The sequence below is a fragment of the Manacus candei genome, unplaced genomic scaffold, assembly GCF_025592945.1.
Source record: "Manacus candei isolate 608988 ecotype Guabito, Panama unplaced genomic scaffold, ASM2559294v1 h1tg000086l, whole genome shotgun sequence".
In the NCBI taxonomy this organism is placed as follows: Eukaryota; Metazoa; Chordata; class Aves; order Passeriformes; family Pipridae; genus Manacus; species Manacus candei.
Window position 1 is genome coordinate 1,731,530 of NW_026138134.1, and position 25,619 is coordinate 1,757,148.

The 25,619-nt window shown below is 53.8% G+C and overlaps 1 protein-coding gene across 3 annotated transcripts in view; it reads left to right on the top strand.

Annotated features, from left to right (window-relative positions):
• ETS1 (ETS proto-oncogene 1, transcription factor) overlaps positions 1 to 25,619 on the top strand; it is an 84,556-nt gene that overhangs the window by 53,016 nt on the left and 5,921 nt on the right. For all 3 annotated transcript variants that reach the window (XM_051812445.1, XM_051812446.1, XM_051812447.1), the window contains 6 exons: positions 5,363 to 5,482; positions 5,980 to 6,180; positions 9,474 to 9,551; positions 10,667 to 10,915; positions 14,539 to 14,799; positions 25,192 to 25,310. In XM_051812445.1, coding sequence (XP_051668405.1) covers positions 5,363 to 5,482; positions 5,980 to 6,180; positions 9,474 to 9,551; positions 10,667 to 10,915; positions 14,539 to 14,799; positions 25,192 to 25,310 — 1,028 coding nt within the window. The remainder of the gene's footprint in view (positions 1 to 5,362; positions 5,483 to 5,979; positions 6,181 to 9,473; positions 9,552 to 10,666; positions 10,916 to 14,538; positions 14,800 to 25,191; positions 25,311 to 25,619) is intronic.

The following is a 25,619-nucleotide window of genomic DNA, read 5'->3' on the forward strand; positions in this document are numbered from 1 at the left end:
TTTGTAAATCCCAGGCCTTTAATAAGATCAGATGTGTGGAAATAGTTTATCCAAGTGGAGCCTGGTTAGAGCAGAGTGGGAATTTGGCTGGGGGATGAACTCGGTGATCTCGGCCTCTCTGCTGCGGGTTTTCTCAGGCTCCGTGTGCCACGTGGGGTTTGGGGGTTTGGGCAGGTCCCCCTCAGCAGAACCCATCTGGGGTACAGAGGGGATGTCAGAGTTGTCATTATCCTCTTGTCTGTCCAAAGTCCCATTCCCAGGGATATCAGGGAGCTGGAGGGTTCTGTGGTTTGGTGAAGCTTTGGAAAACTGTGGCCAGATGAGAAGTTGTCCCTCTCTGCCTCCCTTGTGTGAGGCAAATCACTTCTCTCTGCTGCACAGATGCTGGAGCTGCTGGTGACACAATTTTCCAGGGCGACTGCAGCTCCTGGTAGTACTTAAAAATCAACCCCTCACACCCTGCCCGCTCTCCCAGGAGGAAAATCAAAGGCAGTTCCCTGTCGGGGCAGGGGTGCAGAGGGAGGACGTGGCATCCAGGCAGCCAAGTGCACGTGGCAGCCGTGGCAGGGAGGCTTTGATGGGCCTCATGAGCTCAGCCAGCAGACCCAGCTCGCCTGGGCCCTGCTGCTGCGCTGGCTTTGGCCATTAAAGCCCTGAACTCTCTAAGCTGAGCTCAGTGGAACAGCCGGGCCCGGGGCTGGCTCTGTGTGTGCTCTGTGTGTGTGTGTGCTGTGTGTGCTCTGTGTGTGTGCTCTGTGTGTGCTGTGTGTGCTGTGTGTGCTGTGTGTGTGCTGTGTGTGCTCTGTGTGTGTGCTCTGTGTGTGCTGTGTGTGTGCTGTGTGTGCTCTGTGTGTGCTGTGTGTGCTGTGTGTGCTGTGTGTGTGCTGTGTGTGTGCTGTGTGTGCTCTGTGTGTGCTCTGTGTGTGCTGTGTGTGCTGTGTGTGTGCTGTGTGTGCTCTGTGTGTGCTCTGTGTGTGCTGTGTGTGTGCTGTGTGTGCTCTGTGTGTGCTCTGTGTGCTCTGTGTGTGTGCTCTGTGTGTGTGCTCTGTGTGTGCTCTGTGTGTGTGCTCTGTGTGTGCTGTGTGTGCTGTGTGTGTGCTCTGTGTGTGCTCTGTGTGTGCTCTGTGTGTGCTGTGTGTGTGCTCTGTGTGCTCTGTGTGTGTGCTCTGTGTGTGCTGTGTGTGTGCTGTGTGTGCTGTGTGTGTGCTCTGTGTGTGCTCTGTGTGTGCTCTGTGTGTGCTCTGTGTGCTCTGTGTGTGCTGTGTGTGTGCTGTGTGTGCTGTGTGTGTGCTGTGTGTGCTCTGTGTGTGCTCTGTGTGTGCTCTGTGTGTGCTGTGTGTGCTCTGTGTGCTCTGTGTGTGTGCTGTGTGTGCTCTGTGTGTGCTCTGTGTGTGTGCTGTGTGTGCTCTGTGTGTGCTCTGTGTGTGCTGTGTGTGCTCTGTGTGTGCTCTGTGTGTGTGCTGTGTGTGCTGTGTGTGTGCTGTGTGTGTGCTGTGTGTGCTCTGTGTGTGCTCTGTGTGTGTGCTGTGTGTGCTCTGTGTGTGCTCTGTGTGTGCTGTGTGTGCTCTGTGTGTGCTCTGTGTGTGTGCTGTGTGTGTGCTGTGTGTGCTCTGTGTGCTCTGTGTGTGTGCTCTGTGTGTGCTCTGTGTGTGCTGTGTGTGTGCTCTGTATGCTCTGTGTGTGTGCTGTGTGTGTGCTCTGTGTCTGCTGTGTGTGCTGTGTGTGTGCTGTGTGTGTGCTGTGTGTGTGCTGTGTGTGTGCTGTGTGTGTGCTGTGTGTGCTCTGTGGGCCCAGGGCTGGCTCTGTCCCTGGTGTGTGTGCTCTGTGTGTGCTGTGTGTGCTGTGTGTGTGCTGTGTGTGTGCTGTGTGTGTGCTCTGTGTGTGCTGTGTGTGTGCTCTGTGTGTGCTGTGTGTGCTCTGTGTGCTCTGTGTGTGCTCTGTTTGCCCGGGGCTGGCTCTGTCCCTGGTGTGTGTGCTCTGTGGGCAGCAGGAGGGGTGCAAAGGGACGTGTTTGATTTGGGCAAGATTTGATCAAACTCTTGGAAACAGGTTTCAGATGGCAGGGAAAGCTGAAACCAGGCGTGCTAAGCCTGGCTTGTTGCTTTTGTTCCCGAAGCTGTGCTGGGCTCTGAGCTTTAGGAATCCCAAAGTGGAGGTGAATGGCTGGAGGACATCACCAAGGCTGGATTCTCCTCCATGGGAAGGAACTCCCCATGCACCCAGCACCCAGCAAAGCTCATGGAATTATAATTGTTTGGAAGGGACCCACAGGGATCATCCAGTCCAGCTCCTGGCCCTGCACAGAACACCCCAAGTTACACCATGCAGAGCTGGGTGAAGCCCATCATGCTCCTCATACACTTCTGTATCTCCAAACCAGCAGAGACAGAATTTAGATTAAAAACTCTCCATCCCCCATGTGTTTCTCAGGTCACAAAGCCAAGCCTTGCCCACAAACACGTCTGCAGAGCTTTTCACCCACGTTTGGTTTTACCCATGTGAGTTTTACAGAGCTGTGGGACCCCGTTGACCAAACCAAGGCTTCAGGGAGCCTTTGCAGGCTCAGGGCTTTGGGGCTGCTCTGTCCTCTGCAGAAATGTGAACAAGCAGCTACGATTTAACAGGAAAAAATAGATGATGTTTCAACCCTAAATCTGCCGAGTACAACATGTCTTCAAGGAGAAGCCTTGAAATGCACATTTGGGCTGCTTTTGGTGTTTAAATAGAAACCCTCCTCTGGCATGGGGTTTTTTTTATTTGAAAACAGACTGTTTGCTTCTCCATGACCTCTCCCTGGGAATCACTTTTAAGTCTCCCCTGTTTTGACATGTTGTTTGTGCAGAGCTCAGCGTTCACCTTCCTAAACCGAAACCTTATCCCCCCGCTACTGAAAAATTGATTCTGGGTCTGAACAAACCCAACCCCACGGACCCTGCAGGAGAAAACAGGGGGGATCAGGGAGAGATATTTGCTGTTGCAGAGATAAACCCACGTTTTTTCACCTCCCTCGCCCTGCTCGTGGTGTCTCGCCTAAGGAAGTCACCTCCACACAGGTTTTCACGAGTGATTCAGTGTAAAAATTGGGGTTAGAACTGTTTTCTCAGCCCGACTCTGACTCATCTTCCCATGGCAGGCGGGAGCAGGAGCTGCTGTTTAACCAGGCAAGGAGGGGAGGGATTCCTGGGTGGTCCCTGAAACCACAGAAAGCAAAGCATTAAAATGTAACATGAGGATGAAGGGAAAGGGGCACTGAACCACTTTCTCCCAGTGTTATCTGGAGGCAGCAGATGGGGAACAGAGATAACAAGGGTGGCTGCTCATTTTTCCGTGCCCTCTCCAGCCAAATCCAGTAAATAATGAAGTGTAATTTGCCAAATAGCCCTTGAATGTGGGATTTTCTTTCGAAGGTCCTGATACTGCCACTGTGGCAGCAATCCTGGATTTATGTGGGGAGGAACTGGGTCCCCAGAGACTTGGGGTCAGGAATTTTACTGGTCCTACCTGAGCAAAGAGTCTGCAAATCATTCCTTGAGTGCCTTGGTGACTGAGGTGGGAGGGGGTTAAAGAGAAGGGCTGATTTTAGCCTGGATTTTAGTGGGGGCTGAGAGGTGGAAGGGGCAGAAATGGAGGCAGAGGAGTTGCTCTGTTTGGCTTGGCAGTGGAACTGCATTCATTGCATCCAGAGGATGATTTGGGGCTGCTTTGGTCACGGTCACCCTCACCCTGTGCTACAGAGCTTATCCATGGAATCACAGTCATTTGTGTTGGAAAAGCCCTCCCAGATCATCCAGTCCAACCATTCCCCCAGCACTGCCCTCCCACCACCCAACCACGTCCCCAGGTGCCACATCCACATGTCTTTTGAACAGTTCCAGGGATGGTGATTCCACCAGTGCCCAATAATCCTATTGGCCCAACCCTGAGATTCCCACTTGGAAAAAAACCCCCCACATTGTGTTGTTTGGCCTTGAAGTGATGCCCAGGAGTTTGGCTGTGGAGGATGTGGGTGGAGCAGGACCCCCTGACTGGGTCAGACTGGGAAGCAGCTCTGCTGCACTGGGGACTGCAGCACTTGTCCAGCCTTGAATCCGTATTTTATCAGGGATTCACTCAACATTGTCTAAAACAAGCACTGACCAGCATTTTGCTCATTAAATCAGAGCTGAAACGAACTTAGAGCCATGGAAATCCATGGTGGCATTCCCACAAAACAGAGAATTCTTTGATTTTTCATGTCCATGTCCAGATGTTCATGAAAACACCCAAGAGTTTGCCCGTGTTGTCGTTTTTCCACTGAGTTTTCATGGAAAAACTTCCACTAGGCTACGGTGCTAAACCAAGCTCAGGGGGAAGATTTCCATATGAGGCCGGTAAAGTTCAGTTTTTGGGATGGTGGCTGTGGGAGGCTTTCCTTCTCCATCAAAGATGTTTTTCAGGAATACTTATAAAGTAGGAAAAAGAGCCAAACCTTTATTCTAATTTTTTTCTCAAACAGTTGCTTTTGTCTGTGAAACTCTTTGGCTACAAATATCCACCTCCTTCCAAACAAATCAGAAAAAGGCATAAAAAAAAAAAAGCAGGATGAGGTTTGCTTCTCCTCAGGGCTCACTGCAGGCCTGGCTTGGCCTGGCCCCTCTCTCCCATAGGGTGGCTGCACGTCCTTCCTGACTCCCCTGGGTCTGTCATTGGGTGCCACGGGCTAGGCATGATGTAGCTCTGGGTTAATGAGGGATTTTCCAGCTCTTTGTTTTCCCTTCCTCCTCAAATGAGTTTTCTGCTGGTTCCCCATCCTTTCTCAGCCCGCTGGCAGCTCCCTTTTTCATGGAATCATGGAATCCTGGACTGGTTTGGGTTGGAAGGGACCTTAAAGCCCATCCAGTGCCTCCCCCTGCCATGGGCAGGGACACCTTCCACCAGCCCAGGTTGCTCCAACCTGGCCTTGGACACTTCTGGGGATGGGGCAGCCACAGCTTCTCTGGGCAACCTGTGCCAGGGCCTCACCACCCTCCCAGGGAAGAATTTTCTGGAATAAAGGATTTTCTAAGACTCTTTAATTTTCCCCTTGTTTGTCTCTGGACTGGGACAATGGAGCGGGAATTCAGGGATACTTTTTTCCCTCTTTTCTTGCTCACCCTGGTGTGGGATTCTTTGCCTTCCTTGGTGTCTGGAGCTGCTCAGCTTTGTCCCAGGCTCCAGCCACTCCTGGGCTGATGAAGCCCAGCAGGTTGATGTCTGGAAAGGTCTCGCTGTCCAATTCCAGCAGCACATTCCATGTGCACCGTGTCACCTGGCCAGCATGACTCCTGGCCCCTTTCCCACTCCTGTGTCCTCATGGCCATCTCTCTCCCCTGCTCTTTTGCAGACATGGAATGTGCCGATGTGCCTTTATTAACTCCCAGCAGCAAGGAAATGATGTCCCAGGCACTGAAAGCCACGTTCAGCGGCTTCGCCAAGGAGCAGCAGCGGCTGGGAATTCCCAAAGGTGAGACAGGCTCTTCCCAGTGAGCAGCCCTGGTATCCACAGGGATTGTGTCCTCCAGCCAGACTGCCTGGAATTCTCCATGAATTCTCCAAGTCTGCCATCCCTTTGTTGGTTCTCCTCAGGTGGGACTGCCTTGTTTCTCGGCAGCTTCAGCTGGAAAAACGTGGATAAGTCATCTCCACTATAGGGAGAAGCAGCAGGGAGTACAACAAGTCAAACTGGTGACAGGGAGAACCCAAAAAATCAGAGAAAAAGGGTGGGAGAAGGGAGTCAGAGAACTGATGGGATTATTGGAAGTCCCAAACAAATCCAAAGCTGATTGTCTGCAATATGTGTTCAATGGGGCTGAGCCAAACTGGGTGTGGTGTTCCCTCCCCACCCTGGTGCCAGTGGGCTGCCAGTCTCCATGGGCTGAGGCTGTGCAGCTGGAGCACTGTCTGTGCCCTGTTTTCCCGGGAAAGCTGCTCGTGGTTGCTCACTCTTGGATCCCTCCTCAGATCCCCAGCAGTGGACGGAGACGCACGTGCGGGACTGGGTGATGTGGGCGGTCAACGAGTTCAGCCTCAAGGAGGTGGATTTCCAGAAGTTCTGCATGAATGGAGCTGCCCTCTGTGCCCTGGGCAAGGAGTGCTTCCTGGAGCTGGCGCCTGACTTTGTGGGAGACATCCTTTGGGAACATCTGGAGATCCTGCAGAAAGGTGAGGCCTGTGAGTCTCGGCAGGGAATGATTCCCACTGTCCTGGCCAGCCTGGTTTTGGGGCTTTCCAAAGAGCACTGAGTGTTCACCTTGGCCTTTAATGCCAGGAAAAACATCCTACAAAGCCCAGCTTTCCAGTAGGATTCCAAATGGGCATCCCCACTGATAGTGGGCAAAGCAGATCCTGGCACTACTTGAAAGGGGCAGAGCGTTTGTGCCGGATGCTTGGCAGGAACCCACCGTGGGCAGGGACACTCTGCCTGCCTGGAATCCATGGTGGGATTTTCCAGAGCGTTTTTCCTCAGCTTGTTCAACTCCTGTTGTGAATTTTAGTGCTTCCTCCAGGAGAACTGGGCATAAAAACACTGCCAAGATCCCACCCTCGTTTCCTAGCGGTGATTGGAAGCTGCTTTGCTTTCTTTTGTGTCCCAAAAAAGGTGTTTCATGTCCCAAAAAGGGTGTTTCACATCCCAAAAATGGCATTTTTGGGAGGAGAAGCCATCTCTGCCAGTCCCTGTGTGACAGCATCCAGTTGTCACTGGCTGGGGACACACAGGTTGATTTTGGCTGTTGATTTTCAGTGTCTGGATGCCCAGGAAATGCTGGGATTGTTTCCAAAGAGCAGGAGAAGAGCTGAACACCTTGGCCTGGGCCATGAGCAGGAGCAGCAGCCCCCGGGCTCCTTTTCCAGCTCCTTTTTGTGCAGAGCTCTTTGCTTTCCTGGAACATCCCCTGTGCTGTCCTACTGACCCTGGTGGCAGGAAGGGGAGGGGGAGCACAGTTATTCCTTCCAGGAAACCATTGACAAATGGCTGCTAATTGCCAATTACTAATTTTACTGCTACCTGTGGTTTTCAGAAGGTAAACACAGGCTCTGGGGAGGACAGGCTGTTTTTCTGCTCTCTCACTCTTTATCTGGGCTGTTCTTCTTCTTTGGCTTGTTTTTTGTTGAGTGCTTACATCAACAGCAGGTACTTTAACCAAACAGAGCAAAACCTTGTGGTCAGGCCCATTTCTCCTCGCTATGAGCCATTCCTTGTACCTTCCCACAACCTTCCTGGTGTCCCTGGAGGTGACAGAAGGGTGGAACAAGATGATCTTTAAGCTCATTTCAAGCCAAACCATTTGGTGGTTCTGTAATTCTGTGATTTTTGGGGCTATAACTCACTGGAGAGGGGTGGGATGTGCTGCAGGTACTGGCTGAGGCATCAGAGCTGGGTGTGCAGCTCCTTCCTGTAGATTCCCCACACGTGGAGATGAACTTGGAGCTGTAATTCCACAGGAAAGTGGGAATCATGTTTTCATATAGCACTGACAAACACCAGGGTGTTGAGACACTGCAGTCTTGAGGATACCAAAGGTCTGGGATAGCCAGGAGCTTTCACAAAGCAGCTGGAAACCTTTGCTCCTGTTGTAACTGTTCTTCCAAAAGGCAGGAAAAGGCTAAAGCTGAATTTCTGAGTGTCTCCACACTTTTAGCGTAGCCCTGGGAACCAAGAAATCTCCTCTCTGTGTTTGGCTTTCCTGGGGACTTTGTCCCTCTTGCACAAGCTGAGCCCTCTCTCCTCTGGTGGGTTCTGAGCACGTTTCCCAGCAGGGCAATATCTGTGAAGTGTTTGGGGTGTAACCAAGGACTTCTAAGAAATAACTCTGAGGCTTGGTTTCTGTTCCCTGGGGGCCACAGGGCTCGTGTCAGTGGCAGCTCATCTCCAACCCCTGCCAAGGCCTGGGCTGTGCTGGTGCTGCACAAACAGAAGGTGCAAAGTTGTCCCTGACAGGTCTTTCCCCAGCCAGGAGGAGTTGGGGGGCTGCACTTTGCTCCTGGGGATGGGATGTGTGGAGAGATCAGGGTCAAACTTGTCTCTCCATCCTCCCCATCCACCCACCAGCATCCCTTGGGGGTGTTGGTGCTGGGGGTGGTGGTTAACCCCAAAATGTTTGGCTTTACCTGCCCCTGTCCCTGGGGTCGTGCTGGGACAGGCTGTGACCTCGCTGTCCCCTGGGCTGACCTCCCCTGGGAGCTCTGAGTGACTCACCTACCACAGACTGCTCAGGGTTATAAAAAGGTAGCAGATGGGCCACTTTTCCCTGCTTGGATTTGGGTATTTTCAGGCATATTTTCCCAAATTTCTGCCTAAAATAACCCCCTCGGTTCCCAGCAGTGAGTGTGAGCGCAGCCCAAGGTTGCTCTCCTGCTCTGTGGTCACCCACCCTGTGCCTTGGCAGCCACCACAGGGAGAGCAAAAGAGCTTTTCTCATTAGTTCTCTGTGTTTGCACAAACCCTCCTTTTGTTAGGGAATATTTTCCACCCTGCAATCCCCAGGAGAGGGGACCAAAATTAGGCTCCTCGCGAGCGAACGTGCGTTGTCTTCGCTCGGCTCCTCTTGAGCATCGGCAGAGACAAACCCAGCCCAGAGCTGCCCGGGGGGGGTTGTTTTGGTTGCCCTCTGCAAAGGAAAGAAAATCTCCCGTGCCAGGATCTGTGCCCACAATGCCATGTTGGAATGAGAAAGGTGTTCATGGAAAAACTGCTCGGGGGAGGAGCAGCTTTTGTGTGGGAAAGCAAATCCAGCGCCAAGCCCGGGAGCACCGAAGGGCTTGGAAAAAGCAACAGGGAGCAGGGAATCTGTGCTTTGATGTGCTCTGTGCTCTTTCCCAGTGAATTATGCCTATAGAGAGGCTAAAATTTGGCATCCTGCCCACACATACACAGTGGAGTCTGGGCCAGGAGTTGGGTCATGGACAGTGGGACAAAGCGTTTTTGGATGTGGAATGTTCTCCCTGCATCAGGTGCTGCATAGGCTGGGAATTAGCATTAATTAGGGCTTAGAGGAGCTGGGTTTGGTATGTGTTACCCACTCCCTTGCACACACCTACTGCTGGTCTAAAAATAGGGGGTTTCAGGGAAACAACTGCCCTTGTAAGGTGAGGTTTTTCAGGAGCTCACACATGGAAGCGTGATCAGCAACCCTCGGGAGGATGGAAGACAACAAAGACCAAGGCAAGCAAGGAAATGATGCAACTGGTGTTTCAGAACCACCTGGAGCCTCTGATTGAGAAAGTTGTTGCTCTTTGGGTCGGGTTGGTTTGCTTTAAATCTGGCCATACCTGCAGCAAGAATTCCCAAAGTGCATCAAGTTTCTGTGGGATTTCAACTCTTAATTAATTTCTGTTCCTTTGAACGTCCCAGTTTAACCCAGAGAGGAGCATTTTAGGAAGTTCAGACCTCTCTGTGTTACAACAAGTCTTGCAAAGCACAAGTGTGTGACATTTCCTTCCTTTCCTCTTTGCAGAAGAGGTAAAACCATACCCAGCAAACGGAGCGAACACGACGTATCCCGAATCCCGCTACACCTCCGACTACTTCGTTAGTAAGTCTCAATTAGCAGTGTCATTCCAGTGCTTCCAGGCATGGAAGTGCCTCCTGGGAGAGATTTGTCTGCATCACATGAGGACTTGTGCAAAGTCGTGTTGAGCCGAGGGTTTATTTAGGAGTCATCTGTATTTTTGGGGTCTGGTTTTGCAAGTGATGTTTGTTTGAAGCTGTAGCTCAGCAGACCTTGAAAGAGACCTCATCACTCCTGAGTACTGGGAATTGTTAAAAACATATTTAAAAAGGAAGGGAATGGGGGAAGAAGGCTTGATTCTGGATTGCTAGGAAGGAGCCTGGCAAGGAAAGGGATGAGTCCTCAGTCTGCACTCCTGCCCTTCCCATTGCTGTTGGTTTGGAGATGTTCTGGAAGAAGATTGGAAATCTGGGAGGTATTTCATGAACCAGCTAAAAACCCCAGCTGACCTGGAGAGGGGAGATTTCGATGAGGTGTTAGGGAGACATCCTGCCCTGGGAGGGTGGGGAGGCCCTGGCACAGGGTGCCCAGAGAAGCTGTGGCTGCCCCATCCCTGGAAGTGTCCAAGGCCAGGTTGGACGGGGCTTGGAGCAACCTGGGCTAGTGGAAGGTGTCCCTGCCTGTGGCAGGGGGTGAAAAAGAATGGTCTTTAATGTCCCTTCCCACCCAAACTGGTCTGGGATTCCATGATTCCATGATTCAGAGAATCAGAATTCCAGGCTCTGGCCAGTGAGGAGAGGGGACTATGGAAATGGTTCACCTGTTACAGTCATCAATGAAACCATTTTGCCCTATATCTCCTTTGTGAGATTCCATTCTTCCTGATTTTCCAGCCCTTTCCCTCTGGCAGCTCTGCTCAAGGGAAGCACGTTGGTGATGGCTGAGGAAGCCTGATTTTGTTAAATTACTGCATTTATAGGACAGGATAAACTTTTACAAACCTCAGCCAAAAGGCTTTTAGAAACCACCTCTGTAGCTTTTAGAAACCTTTCCCAAAACCTTTCCCAGCTGCTCCAGGTGTTTTATATCCACAGGCACTGCAGGTCTCCCTGGGGATGGGGAGGCTGGAGAGGGACCGAGCGCTGCTCGGGTTTCTTTGAGCTTTCGGGCCTGTTCCTGACGTTCTGTTCTGCCCCCAGGTTATGGCATTGAACACGCCCAGTGTGTGCCTCCCTCGGAGTTCTCGGAGCCCAGCTTCATCACAGAGTCCTACCAGACCCTGCACCCCATCAGCTCCGAGGAGCTGCTGTCCCTCAAGTACGAGAGCGACTATCCCTCGGTCATCCTGCGGGACCCGCTGCCCGCCGACCCCCTGCAGACAGACTACTTCAGCATCAAGCAGGAGGTGGTCACACCAGACAACATGTGCATGGGACGTGCCAGCAGAGGTAAAGCTGGGGCTAAACCCAGGGTTTGCTTGACTTAGAATCACAGAATCAGCTGGGTTGGGAGGGACCTCTGAGATCATCAAGTCCAACCCTTGATCCAACCCCACTGTGGTTCCCAGCCCATGGCACTGATGCCACATCCAGTCTCACCTTCAACACCTCCAGGGATGGAGAATCCACCCCCTCCCTGGGCAGCCCATTCCCATGGCTGATCACTCTCTGTAAAAAATTTTTTCCTAATATCCAACCTAAACCTCCCCTGGCACAGCTTCAGACCATGCCCTTCTTCCTGTTCTCCCTGTAACAACATCCGTGCTGCCTTCCCTCCCCTGGGAGATGTCCCCAGGGAGCCTTTTCCCAACACATGTGTCTTCTGGAGCTGGATCCCCTGGTGGCTTTGAGCCCTCCCTGCCTTTCTTCCCAGAGAAAACTTGAAGAAGGTCTTTCTTTTCTCTCCTCCAGGGAAAACATGAAAAAGGTCTTTCTTTTCTCTCCTCCACTGCCTGTTTTTACAACATCTGCAAAAATGTGCCATTTCTGGCGCTGGGCTTTGATGTCAAACTCGGGTGAAATTTTTAAGCTTTAAAGCTACTGGGGAGGACAAACTGCTGGTGGTTGTATAAATCCCATTTTTTTAGAAGATCAGGCAAACCCCCACAAATTCTTCACAAGTTCTCATCAGGAATTACTGTTGAGGGCTCTGAAGAGTTTTACACTCGATGATCCAAAGTCTTTGTCCATTATGTCCATGGATATTCTGCTGAATCCAAGCCCTGGGCTTTGTCAGGAGGTGCAGATGTCAGGGGCTGAGGCAGCAGCAGAGCTGAAAGACGCCCTGAATCCTCTGCTACAGCCTGACCTCTCTCAAGAGTTAGAGGTACATGATTCCTGGTTGAGGTGATGCGATTTAAACACCTGAGCACTTTGGAGGATCTGAGCCCAAATACCTTTCCAGTTAATATTATTAAATTCACAACACATGGGGCCCAGCTGCCCCAGTGCTTTGTAGCCACCTCACCTGGTGCAGGGTGAGGGGCAGGTGCTCCCAACCTCCACCAGAGCAAAAACTGAACCCACAGAGCTCAAAGTCACCGACAAAGGGGCTTCATTTTCTCCTGATTCCAGGTAGGGAACCTGAGGCACAGGGAAGGGATCTGACCTGCCACCACCCCCTGAATAGAATCCAGGTGTCCCCAAGCCTCAAATTCCTTGTGGGGATGTGTTGCTGTGAGCCAGGCTGGATGTGGAACATTTCAAACCCTTTCTCAGCTCTGGGAGCTGGGGAGGTGCTGCCTCCCCTTTGCAGCTCTGCTCTGCACATCCCAGCTCAGAGCAGCTCAGCTGCAGCTTCCCATTCTTCTTCCAGTCTGCCAGGGAAGTCATTATCTGTATTATTACCTCTCCTTCTGGCAGAGGTGACCTGGATGAGCCAGGAGGGCACAGGGTTATAATTTTGGGTGAACTCCTCTTTCTGTGGTTGTTTTTCTGCCTGAATTTCGTCGGTGCCTTTCCCTTTTCTCGACCTTTCCTCTGACACAGGTGATTTCATAATTCTCCTCGAAATGCAATGATCCAGGAAGGCTTTTGCAACTGTACCTTGGGCCTGTGCTCAGTGGCAAACCTAAAAATGGTTTCAGGGGAGGGAGGAAAGAGCCCTTAATGCTGTTGTTAGCAAAGACCTTGATAGAATGATTCCAACAGGCTGTGCTCACACTAACACACATTTCAGCCCTGGAAAGGGCCTTTGGTGGCAGAAATCCTCCCAGAAGGGTGGAAAGAAGCTTTAATATAAAGCAGAGCCCATTTAATTTAGATTTATGTCTGTGTTTACCTTGCATTATCTTAGAAGTTGAGTCTCTCACAAAGTCAGGCCCTTGAGCATCACTCAGGGAGAGGGTTTGCCAGTCAATTGTCTTTTGTGGGGGCTTTAGGAGTGAATTCTGTGGTCCCATGGGAATTGTTTCACTCTGCCTTATCTCAGAGAGGGCTCCTGCCTAGAAAGTGGAGCTGTCAAACTCTTCTAAGCTTTTCCTGGGCTAGTGCAAGGCTTGGTTTTTTTCAGTTAGGCCAAATTGAGGTGAATTTGCAATGGATTGATACAAAACACATCCCTGTCAGGTTTTTAAGTCCTTTTCTAAGTGAGGTCGTGCTGCAGGACTGCTCAGGGAATTGGTTATGCCAATTAATGTGCACACACTGCAGTGTTGTTCTCCTTTAGCAGGATTCAGGAAAGCATTGAAGTGTATCCTGTGGAATTCTCAAAAAAAATAAAAGGCATAAAACCAAAAGTGAGTTTGAAACATGGATATACCAATGGATCCAAACATCTGAGGATTCCAGGCCAGCAATCAGGGCAGAGCCTTCATTAGTTGAGTCTTTTCACAGCAAGTGCTCTTCAAACTACAACACAACAACTATTTGGGGAGTGTGCCAGCACCCTTCCACGTTCCCCTTCCCCTGGGATCCACTGTCCAGGCCCAGGCTGTGGGTAGCTCTGCCAATGGAAATTTCTCCAGGAGCTCTTGCACAATCCCAGCAGCTGTTTTTAGCTTGGTTTGGGAAATTAGTGAACTTGAATGATCCTGTTACGCTCGTAGTTTGTCAGGAAAGATGTTGAGCAATCAGCAGCGTAAGGGAGATCAGAGGAGCAGCCTCAGCTTGTTCTTTGGCTCCTTTTTTAGCTCTGTTTTAAGTACAGAGGGTGTATTGCTGTCTTCAGTGGGTGTAAATCAGCACTGCTGAGGATCTGGCCTCTCATGTTCTGGTTTTTACTAAAAATACCCCAGGGAGCAGCTTTGATACAATCCAGCTGTGCTCACCTTACCAGAACTGGGAAAAGAGCTGCTTGAGCTCTCAGCCCTTTGCTCTCCTCCTCCATCAAATCTGATGCTCCCTGGGGATTTGGGGGTGGAAGCTGCTTGTAACATATGGCAAGAAAGGGCTGCTGTGGAGTTCTGGAGGAAACATCAAAAGTAAAGGAGCTGGTGCAGTGCCCGTGGATGGGCCTGGGCAGTGTTTGTATGGGGCTGGCAGAGGGAACAGGGGATTTATTGGGGACCCCCATATCCTTCAGCAGGAAGAGAATCATAGAAATCATAAAGTAACAGAATGGTTTGGGTTGGAAGGGGCCTTAAAGCTCAGCCAGTCCCACCCCTGCCGTGGGCAGGGACACCTTCCACCAGCCCAGGTTACTCCAAGTTTCATCCAACCTGGCCTTGGACACTTCCAGGGATCCAGGGGCAGCCACAGCTTCTCTGGGCAACCTGTGCCAGGGCCTCTCCACCCTCTGAATAAAGAGGCCCTGGAGTGCCCATGTTTAGGCACCTGAACTCAGTCTGGAATATGTAAAGTGAATTATTTCTCTGATGTTGCCTTTTTGAAAGAGGATCATTTCCAGTCAGCCCTGGGCATTAGCCCTGGGGAGAGAGAGGCAGGATTTGAGGTTTTGCCTCTGTCTCTCTCTCTGAAGTTTTCCAGAGGTCTGAATGATGGGGCCAGGGCCAGGTCCAGGCTGCCCTTTCCTGGGAGCTGAGGGGTGGTGGGGCAGCCCAGGTGCCCGCCCAGCAGGCAGGTGAAGCTCGTGTGCTGCCCATCACCCCTCACCTGCTGTTGCTGCTCCCCAGGCAAACTGGGAGGCCAGGACTCCTTCGAGAGCATCGAGAGCTACGACAGCTGTGACCGGCTGACGCAGTCCTGGAGCAGCCAGTCCTCCTTCCAGAGCCTGCAGCGCGTCCCGTCCTACGACAGCTTCGACTCCGAGGACTATCCCGCCACCCTGCCCAGCCACAAGCCCAAGGGCACCTTCAAGGACTATGTTCGGGATCGGGCCGACATGAACAAGGACAAGCCCGTCATTCCTGCTGCTGCCCTGGCTGGGTACACAGGTAGGATTCCCCATTCCCTGGGAAACCTCCGGGGAGGATCAGCAGAGCCCCCAAGGGCTGTGGGGGCAGTGGCTGGGAGGGAGGGCTTTGGGGCTCCCTGGGGTGCCCAAGGTCTGTTGGTTCAGTGGGTTGTGAGTGAGGGGTTTTGGGGGGTCTCTGGTGTGCCCAAGGTCTGTGTTGCTGTTTATTGGGCTGTGAGTGAGGGGTTTTGGGGGGTCTGTGGGGTGCCCAAGGTCTGCTGGTTCAGTGAGGTGTGAGTGAGGGGTTTGGGGGCCCCTGGAGTGCCCAGAATCTGTGCTGCTGCTTCAGTGGGTTGTGAGGGAGGGCTTTGGGGCTCCCTGGAGTGCCCAAGGTCTGTTGGTTCAGTGGGTTGTGAGTGAGGGGTTTGGGGGTTTCTGGAGTGCCCAAGGCCTTTGTTGCTGTTTATTGGGCTGTAAGTGAGAGGTGTTGGGGGGTCTCTGGTGTGCCCAAGGTCTGTGTTTATTGGGCTGTAAGTGAGAGGTGTTGGGGGGTCTTTGGGGTGCCCAAGGTCTGTGTTGCAGTGGGGTGTGAGGGAGGGGTTTGGGGCTCTCTGGGGTGCCCAAGGTCTGTGTTTGTTGGGCTGTGAGGGAGGGTTTGGGGGTCTCTGGGCTCAGCCCCATGCCTCAGGCACCTCTGAGAGCACAGAGCCCCCAGGGCTGCAGCTCCTCTGAGGGTGGGCATCCCACACCTCCTGCAGGACGTGGGACCTGGCTGAGGGAAGGCCTGCTGTTCCATTCCCACCTGGCTGGGGCTGGAAGGAGCTGGTGTCTGCTTGGATCCCTGGGAGCACGGGGTGGCAGAGAGCCCACATTCCCCCTCTGACACCGTGTTGGCCACTCCTGGTTCCCCCCTCAGGCAGGAGCAGCTGCATCCCCAGCACTGCTGGGTGGGATGGGAATGATCCTCTCCCCTTCTGGCACAGGGAATCCCTTGCTTTTGCTCCGTACCTTGGTGTGAGGCAGGGCTGGGATGGTGCCAAAGCAGTCCCAAACATTTTCCATTCTCATCTGGGAGAGATGAGGAGCTGATAGGCCATGGAAACTCCTGTGGTGTGACAGCCCTGCAGCAACCTGGCATCTCCACGGAGATGGGATGGGGCTTCCAGCTAAAACTGAGCTCATCCTTTCCATGGCTTTTCCCTGTGCTCCGAGTGGAACTCAGGGCAGCTCCTGCCAGCTCCCCTTGCTCTGCACACGCTGATCTCTCCTGCCCCAGCTGGGAGCAGCCGGTGGAAAGAGTTTGTGCAGATAAGGATCAGCAGGTTCAGAGCAGATCCTGAGGTGTGACTGTCCCTGAAATCTCCTCCCACGCTCGGCTCATCTTGGGGCTGATCTCGAGCTTTTTGTGAGGGTGGGGAGAGGGGTAGGAGGAAGGAGAGGTGGGGAGATAATTTTAGGAGTGCAGAAAAGGAAGTGGTTTGTTGCTATAGCTTTAGTTAGAAAGAGAGCTCAGCCCTGCCTGCTCAATGAGACCAAGTCTATACAAAATATATACAAAGTCTATACAAAATATGAGTGTGCTCCGCTGTTCCTGAAAGGATTTTGGCTCGGGGGGTGTGGTGGGAAGAGGCAGGAGGGACCATGCCCAGATTCTTATCCTCTGCTGTGCCATGGAAATTGCTGTTCCTGAAAAAAGAGACCAGGGACCACGACTTGCAATTTTTATTCCCATTTTCTCCTAGCAATGCCTTTGGAAGTGCTTTGGGTATCCAGTGCCTGGGAAGGAGCACTGGATGAATTTTAACATCTGGGGAAACTGAGGCACAGAGGTGCTGGCAGAACTAGGAGCTCTTGTTTTCCAAGCTGGATGTTTCCCTCCACATTTGCTGTAGCTCATGGAAAAGAGTGGAAAAGAACCACCCCCGCAGAGAGGCAGGAGCTGAAGTCAGAGCTGGACCCTGTGCTTTTCCAAGGAATAGCAGCACCCCAAAGGCTGTCCTTGGCCTGGTGCCGCCAGGAAGGGGGGACTTGGGTTCCTGCAGTGCCAGAGCACAATTCCAAACCCTCTGTGCAGTGTAACATTTTCCTTCACCTCATTTGAAACCCCCCTTTGAGCTGAGAAGAACATCCCTTGGCCCAGGCACTTCTGTGGGATCAATAAGTGGGAGGCCTGATTTTGTATTTATATTTGCACTGATTCACTTGAGAGACTTTAAATGTGGAGAGGAAAATCCAGGATCACTCAGAAATCCTTGGGCTGGGGCTCTGCTTGCTCTCTCCAAAGGCTGCTGAACAATATTCAGTCCTTGTACAACCACATCCCCTTTGCCATCAGGAATGGGCTCTGGGCAGGTGATCTCTGCATGCAGGTGACTCCAGAGGTGTCCTCTGACCCTTTCCAAGCCCTCTGGCCCGTCAGCACCTTCAGCTTTCTGTGCCAAGGGTGGGTGCAGAGCAGAGCTGGGTAGCTGTGAGAGCAGCAAGAGCGAGTGAGGACGTGTTGTGTCACAAACTGGAGGAGAACTGGGCACTGTCAAACTCTGTGCTGATGCATTTCTGCCAAAAAATGCCACTCAGGCTGCCCAGAACTGCTGGAGGCTGTCTTGGGCTGGCTGAGCAAGGAGTGGGGGACTCAGGCAGAGCTTTTGGTGCTTTCTTTGCTTTGCTCTGCACTCCTTTTACTTTACTGGGGGAGGAAGTGCTGTCTCGCAGCTCCAGCGGAGGAGCTCGGTGTCTGGGCTCTGGGGAGGAGGTGGAGCCTCCAAACGAGCAGAGCAGGGGATTGACAGCCCAGGGCCCCCAAACAAGACCCTCATGTTCCATTTCCCCCTCAGTGGATTCCTTGAGCCCACATCCAGCACCCCAAGGCACCCTGTGGGGCTGGGCCATCACATCTCCAGGGCTTTCTGGGGGTTGAGAACTCAACAATATTTGTCAGGTTTTGTTGCCAGGGCCCTGTTTTCGTGGTGGTGGCCCAGGGAGGTGGCCCAGTGCCCTGTCACAGCACATCTCTGATGGTATCTGCCCCGGGAGGCGCAGCCCGGGCTGAGAAGGTGCATTTTGGCGGAAGCTCCGTCGGGGTTTGGTGTGTTCTTGGGGTTTGATGTGTTCCTGGGGTCTGATGTGTTCTTGGGGTTTGATGTGTTCTTCACCAGCTCCGAGAGCTTCTCAAAGCTGCCTTATCTGCCCCCACATCTTGACCTAGTTTGACAAGTTGCCATGGTTGCTCAGATAGAGGTTGATGCAATTTTCTTATCTTTCCTTTGAAGGAGAAATGTGATTGCTCTGGAGTTGGTGAAGTTCCGTTTCCATGGCTGCAGGGAGGGCCAGCCCTGGACACCTGGGTCTGGAGCCAAAGCTTGGCCAGCTTGAGTCTCACTCACAGGAGCAGCTGGAGCTGTGTCAGGGCAGGCTCAGGTTGGATCTCAGCAAAAGGTTCTTCCCCCAGAGGCTGGTTGGGCACTGCCCAGGCTCCCCAGGGCAGTGGGCACAGCCCCAAGGCTGCCAGAGCTCCAGGAGGGTTTGGACAATGCTCTGAGGGACAGGATGGGATTGTTGGGGTGTCTGCAGGGCCAGGAGTTGAACTTGGATGATCCTTGTGGGTGCCTCCTAGCTCGGGAGATTCTGTGGTTCTCCATCAAGGCAGATTTGGGGGGGTTGCCAGCAGACAGAGGGCACCTGGTACATTCAGGCAAGCCAGGGGTCAGGGGGTCTGTTGGCTGCTAAACCTCACCTTGGCTCAGCTGAGCTGAGCTCAGTCTAAGCTGCCTCGCTGAGCAGCAGAGCAGTGTTGGGGTGGGTGGGTGGTGTTGGGGTGGGTGGGTGCTGGTGCTCAGCTCATGCTGGGACATGGCAGAGACCCCTCTGTCCCTGAGCCCAGCTGGGCTAAGCCAGGCTCAGCTCTGGGGCTGTGCCATGGCTGGATCCTGCACTGTGCTGCTCCTGGTGACTCCCGTGGCCACCAGCAGCTGTGTGGGACCTGCTGCCACATGGACAAACCCAGCTGGTGTGTGTCAGGGTGAGCAGCCTGTGCCTGAGGCAGTGGGGTGGGACTGACCCCCTGGGCTCTGACCTTCCAGCCCTGCATTTGCTGCTGCTCTGCTGCCTCTCTCCTGCTGGCCCAGGGGAGGCTCAGCTTTGTGATGGCCACGGAGCTCTGAGCTGGTTTGGGTTCTGTGGAGCAGCTGTGTGGGTTGGAGCCGAGCTGTGGGGTTTGTTTGCTCTGTGTGTGCAGGACCCGAGCGCGGCCGGGGCTTTCCACAGCCCTCATGTCTGAGCTGCCACAGCCCCAGAGCTCAGCTGGGCTGAGCTGCTGCTGCACCTCACTGAGCAGGCTCTGCAGGGCCCCTCCCTCGAGTGCAGGGAGAAAGGCAGGAAAGAGGGATGGGAAAGGTGGAGTCAGCCAGACCTTGATCCCACATCTGTGAGGCTGAAGGTGGTGCTGGCCATGCCTGGTGGGGAAGCTGCTGATGCCTTTAAAGCCACTCTCAGCACCAAAAGAGTTAATGCCCCTTGAGTGTGTCTGTCAGACTGTTGTTATCCTGTTATCATCCTGCCCTTAGGAGGCAGTGGAGGGAGCAGCCCCTTCTGAGAGATGTTATCTCCCCTGAGCACCCAGAGGCTTCTCTCCACCAAACCTTCCTGCCCAGGCCAGATCCCAGCCTGGTCCTCGCCCTCAGCATTCACAGGGCCGTGTCCATGGGGCCCACATTTGCTGCCAAACCCCTGTGCCCGGAGTTGTGTGTGGTGCAAAGGCTCTGAGCAGCCTGTGTTTCTGGGTGATGTTATCAGTGACCCTGCAGTGAAAGCACAGCTGCTGTTTTGCAAGAAAGTCGAGTTGGTGCCAAAGAAAGCGGGTCTCTGTCAGGACACTTTGTGTGCTGCTTCCCCTCCCCTTGTTGCTGTGCTGCTGCTCTGAAGCTCCCACTAGCCAGTTCCCCCACGTGCTGTGGTGATCAGCATCCAGAATTCCATCAGCAGCCCCTCTCCCACCACGCCCCACTGATCCCTCTGTCCTTGGCATCCAGAGCCTGGGCAGCAGCATTCCTAGAAACATCAGCATCCTTCCTGCTCTGCCTGTGTAGGCACCTGCCCTTGGGGCAGGGGGATCTGGAGGTGCAGGAAGCCACCCCAGCAGCCAGAATCACAGAATCAATGAGGCTGGAAAAGACCTCTGAGATCATCGAGTCCAACCTGTGACCCAACACCACCTTACCCAGCCCATGGCACTGATGCCACATCCAGTGTCTTCTTAAACACCTCCAGGGATGGGGACTCCACCCCCTCCCTGGGCAGCCCATTCCAAGGGCTGAGCACTCTCTCTATAAAGAACTTCTTACCAATATCTAACCTAAACCTCCCCTGGCACAGCTGAAGACCCAGCCCTCTTGTCCTACTGCTGCTTCCTGGGAGCAAAGCCTGACCCTCACCTGGCTCCCCCCTCCTGTCAGGGAGTTGGAGACAGTGAGAAGGTCTCCCCTGAGCCTCTTCTCCAGGCTGAGCCCCCCCAGCTCCCTCAGCCTCTCCTCACAGGCCCTGTGCTCCAGTCCCTTCCCCAGCACAGCAGCCCCTCTGACCCCATGCAGAGCAGGGGGTGGTGTGACCTTGCTCCTCTGGGTCATCCCTGTGACCTCAGGGGTGACCAGCAGCAGCTCCTGCTGCTTTCTGCCTCTGGGGCCCTTCTCCCCTCCCCAGGGTGTGGAGCTTGAAGGTGGGACTGGTTCAGTGGCTGCTGCTCCACCTGCCAGACGTGCAAACAAAGCCGGCCCCACGCGCCGCTGCCCAAGCGTGGAGGGGCTGAACTCCCCCGAGCTGCTGCAGCCCTGGGCTGGGGGGGGACAGCAGCTCTGGCTCTTGTTGGGGTTGCACAGCGGCTCAGGGCCTGCAGGGCCACCCTCAGGGGGCATGGGAAGCTCATGAAACCCCCTTGAGCTTTGCCAGATGCCTCTGGAGCTCAGAGGAAGGTTGGATGATGCTTTCAGGCACGTGGTGGGATTGTTGGGGTTGTCCTGTGTGGGACCAGGAGCTGATCTCTTCTAACTTGGGAGGTTCTGTGACCAGTGCTCCCAACATCATCTTCCTCAGAGCAGAGGAGGTGCCTCAGGAAAGCAGCTCTTGCTCAGAGTTGCCCACCTGACTCTTGTCCTGACTATAATCATGGCCAAAAGCAAGTTGCTCCCCAAGGAAGGTGCTTTCTGGGTCCTTCCCTGCTTCTTTTTGCACCTGTTTTTTGGAGATGCGTCCACCTGAGCTCCACCACTGCCCTCCCAGCACTTCCCAGTGTGTGACTCCTGCCCCAGTCCTGGCAGGAGCTGCGGAGGAGGCAGCTGGGCCTGGTCTGACGAGTGATGGGGACCAGCTTTGCTGTGCCCCAACACTTTGGGGGAATTGGGGACCAGGGTGCCATGGAGGGGGGCTGGGGCAGGGTGAGGTGACACTCACGTGAGAGAGGTGAAGGCTGTTTTGGAGACGTTGCCACGAGCACTTGTTTTGTTGGGTTGGAACCACAAACCGCAGAGCCCCAGCAGAGGTGCAGCGCTGAGGGGGGGTTTCAGGTGGTTTTTTTTTCTCTTCTTTTCTTGTTTGAAAGAAGGAAAACAAAACAGAGGCCGTTGAGAGGGGTGGTGTGTGAAACTGTCTCAAGAGAGAGTGGGGATGACTCGTTTGGGGCTGTGCCCTCCCTGGTTTGGCACCATCTGCCCCAGCCGGGTGGTGCCACCAGCACCACACCAGTTTAATTTCCCAGTGCTTGGGAATGGGGTGGGGGAACCTCCAAACCTGAGCAAGGAATGGTGTGGCCCCACACCCTTAGGCCTGGGTGCCCTCAGGGGCTGGTGCTGCCGGAGCTCCGGCTGTTCCCGCTGGAGGAGCCGCCTGTGCTCCGGCTCCAGAGGAATATTTTCCCCCTGACGCCGGAGAATTCCTGTGGTGTGACACTCCCTGCTCAAGGACCCTGTTCAGTGCCACCAGGGCCAGACAGGGCCCCCATTGTGGCCCCTCTGGTGGGTGCTATTCTGAGCAGCCCCGGGGTGCTGGAGGTCACCCCCCACCCTCTGATCCCCCCTTGTCCTTTGTGCAGCAGGGGCTGCCCCCGTTCCCCAGCCAGGGCTGGGGTTGCTCTGGGAATCTCCTGGAAGTGCATGGGGCATAGAAGTTGCTTTGTGTCCCTCTACTCCATGCTTGGAGCTGCATCCAAACCCAGGCTGCAGGAACACCCCAGTGGGGGTGGTTTTGGAGATAACCAGTGGGTCCTGGGGTGGGTTACACCCACTGAGCTGTGCCAGCCTGGAACAGTCTGTGTCTGCCTGTGGCATGGAGTGATCCCAACCAGGCATCCCAAGGGGGATTTCCAGCCCTGGATGGGGGTGAGAGGAAGGGGTGAAGCAGAAGGGATGGAAAATGGGCGCTGCTCCCAGCTCCTGAGGTGCACATAAAGCCTGGCAGCTTTGGAGATGTGACATCCAGGAGTGGCATTGCTGCACCAGCCAAGGGTTAGCTTGAAATCCTGTGGGAAAAGAGGAGATTTCCAAGGATCTCCCAGCTCCTTGCTAGTCTGCAGAGTAGGTGAAAGGAGCCCATTTCTGCAGATCTCCCTCCCAGCACTAACTGCAGCTGCACCAGATGGTGTCTGGACTTCCAGAACTCTTTCCCTGTTCCATTTACCTTCCTGCCCTCCTGGTTTTGGGCACACAGGCTCAGGCATGTGCCAGGGTTTGGCTCCTGCCACCCTGTGCCCAGCTGACATCTCAAGGTGCCCTGGCTGGCACATCTGCAGGGCCCCTCTGCCCTCCCCTGGGGCAAGGAGGGTGTGTGTTTACAGGAGCTGGGACATGCCTGGAGCCCTGCAGTAAACACATTCTTCACATAATTGCTTGTCCAACACAGAGGAATTTGGGGTTTTACGTGTCCCACAGGCAGCTCGGAATAGACCTTGGGAATCCCTGTTCCAAGGATGACACTGCTTCCTTTGGAAATCCCACAGTACCCGGCAGAGGGTGGCAGGAGCCCTGCTTTGCTTGCTGGAGAGAGGGTAAGAATTCCTGGGTTTCCCCCAGGGAAAGATCTCCCTGCCAGCTGGAAGCCAAGCAGGAACTGCACTGGCCACTTGGCTTGGGGGCAGTGCCACTGGAGCCTCCAAAGGCTCCTGCAGAGCCAGGATGGCCCAGGGGAGTTGTGGGGGCACTTCCTTACCCCAGAACCTGGTCTCTGGGGGATGGGTTTCCATTCAGCTTATTTTGGGGAAGGAATCAACAAAAAATCCTTGTCCTTTGGTTGGGCAGGAGAGAGACAGATCTGAGGGGGTGGACCCGGTCTCGCTTCAGCCTTGACTCCTTGGGCACGTCTCTGTTACCCTGATTTGGGGCTTGGAGGCTCCCTGGCTCTGTGCAGGGAACTGATGTCAATTCATATGGGCCAAGACAAACCATCCCCTTGGGAATTCACCTGATGTTCCCCATGGAACACCTCAGGTGGCCAGAAAAACCTTTTTCCCCATGTTTTCACTGTGTTTATTTCTCTGCTGTAAATAGGCCCGAGCTTTGAGATGTGGTGGCATTTCAGGCCAGGCTTTTGGCTCTTCCCTTTGGGATGAGAGGCAAAGGCATCATTTGAATTTCCTCCCTCATTTTGGCTGGGATAACCCAACTCCATCCCTACTGGAGTCACTGTCTTGGCCAGCTCCTGCCGGGAGCGACTGGCTGGAGCCTTTCCCGCTGAGTCTCTTCCCACTTCCAGGCAGAAATGACACTGGGAGCTCCCTGCTTTGTCCTGCCCGTGACTCTGATAACCCCCAGGGCTTGGCAGGGAACCCAGTGCCTCCAAAACCCAGGAGCAGTTCCCCAGGGATGACAGGAGGGAAACAATTTGGGAAGGGCTGGATGGGACCCACGATTCCCCTGTCCTGGAGCCAGCTCCCTCATTTCCTCCTCCCAGCAGCTTGGCTGCTTTTGAGTCATTCCAAACTCTTCCCTCCTTGGGTTATCCCACAGCCACAGCTCTGACAGCTCCCATTGTCATTCCTGGAAACAGGCTGGGCTCCCTCCCTTTTTCTGAGCCCCTGGCTCGTTTATTCCCCGCTTGAAGCTCCTGCTCGTCGCTGTCAGCACTGGGTTCATCCCGGCCTAATCCAGCCTGTGCAACTCCTTCTGGGATAAATCATTTCATCCATCGTCTGGCTCAGTTATTGTTATTATTAGGGATATGTCCTAGACTGGGTTTCAAACCTGGCAGGATCTCTCCCAAAACACATTGCCCAGGGCTAAGTGCAATATTTTGGGCGTGGCCGCGTTTGGAAGTTGCTCATCAAAGAGATTTTGGCTCCAGGGCTTCTCCTCTACCTTGGGTTGGGACACGAGCCCAAGGAGGAGATAAATGTTGTGAAACCTCTCCATGAATCCAACCAAGACCAGGCTGGGGAGCACTGGGGGGCTCTGGGACCCTGAGGCAAATTCTCTTGGCCAAAATTAGCAATCAGAGGAAAAATGGAAAACGTGATGTTGTCAGGAGAGGGGGAATGTCCGTGGCATGAGATGCTGTCCATCATAATCCGGCTGGATTAGGGGAACCAGCAGCCACAGGGAGGTTTCCTATGATTTCCTAAGATTTGCCATGGGGAAGTCCACCCACAGGCCCAAGGAAGAGATAAGTATTGTGAAACCTTTCCCTGAATCCAGCCAAGACCAGGCTGGGGAGCACTGGGGGGCACTGGGACCCCAAAGCAAATTCCTGTTGGTCAAAATTAGCAATGATTTTGGAAACGTGGAGCCCACAGTGTTGTCAGGAGAGGTGGAATGTCCATGGCACGGGATGCTGTCCATCCCCTCCTGCCTCTGCAGCTGGATCAGGGGAAGCAGCAGCCCCAGGGAGGTTTCCCCTGGATTTGCTGAGCTCTGCCCTGGGGAGCTCCAGCAGGGCTGAGCTGGGGAGCTCTGTGTGTGCCGTCCCCCCTCGGAGCCAGCCTCGCCCATTCCTGCAGCAACACGCCCTGGGAAGAGGCCAAATAATTGTCATACCTGGGTCCCCCCTTATCTTGGGAAGGTCGGGAAGCAGGAGTGTGCTGGAGTTCACCTCATGGCCAGCAGCTCTTTGGCATGGAGAGCACTGGGTGCTCCTGTGCCAAGACAATGACTCCTCGCTTTTCCCCTGCCAGAAAAATAATCCTATTTATGTAACTCGAAGTGAAGCATTCCAGGGCATGAATATTCAGCTCTTCCTGCAAATAGGAAGCTCTGTTACCTGCAGGATTGAACTCCCCAGCTGTCAGCTCAGCCCACATCTTGCCCTGTGGCTGCTGATGCTGGTTTTGACAGCAGCAGGTTTTCTTTTCTTCCAGTGAACACCATTTGCATGGGATTTTTTTCCCCCATCCGGGATAGAAGGAGCTGTGCTTTTCCTGGTATTAATGTCCCATTAAATGTCTCCTTTGTCTTTGTAGGCAGTGGACCCATCCAACTGTGGCAATTCCTGCTGGAACTGCTCACTGACAAGTCCTGTCAGTCCTTCATCAGCTGGACGGGCGATGGCTGGGAATTCAAACTCTCCGACCCAGACGAGGTAGAGTTCCCTGGAATGAAGTGCACAACCCAAATTCCTCAGAGATATTGGTGTGGATAACCCACTCCTCCTTTCTCTGGGGCTGGGATTTGTGCAGTCATGTTCTTCTGGCCTTGGGTATGTGGGGAAACCAACTGAAACCTGGTTAAAAATGGGGCAGCAGTGACACTCTGGGAGCAGTGATTTGTGCCCAGAGCTGGTGGGAAGGAGCTGAAACAGCACAGGGAGAGGAGCAGTGGCAAAGCTCTTCAGATAGGCCATGGACAGGTGAGAGGGGGGGACTGTCCACTGGTTTTGGGGAACAGATGG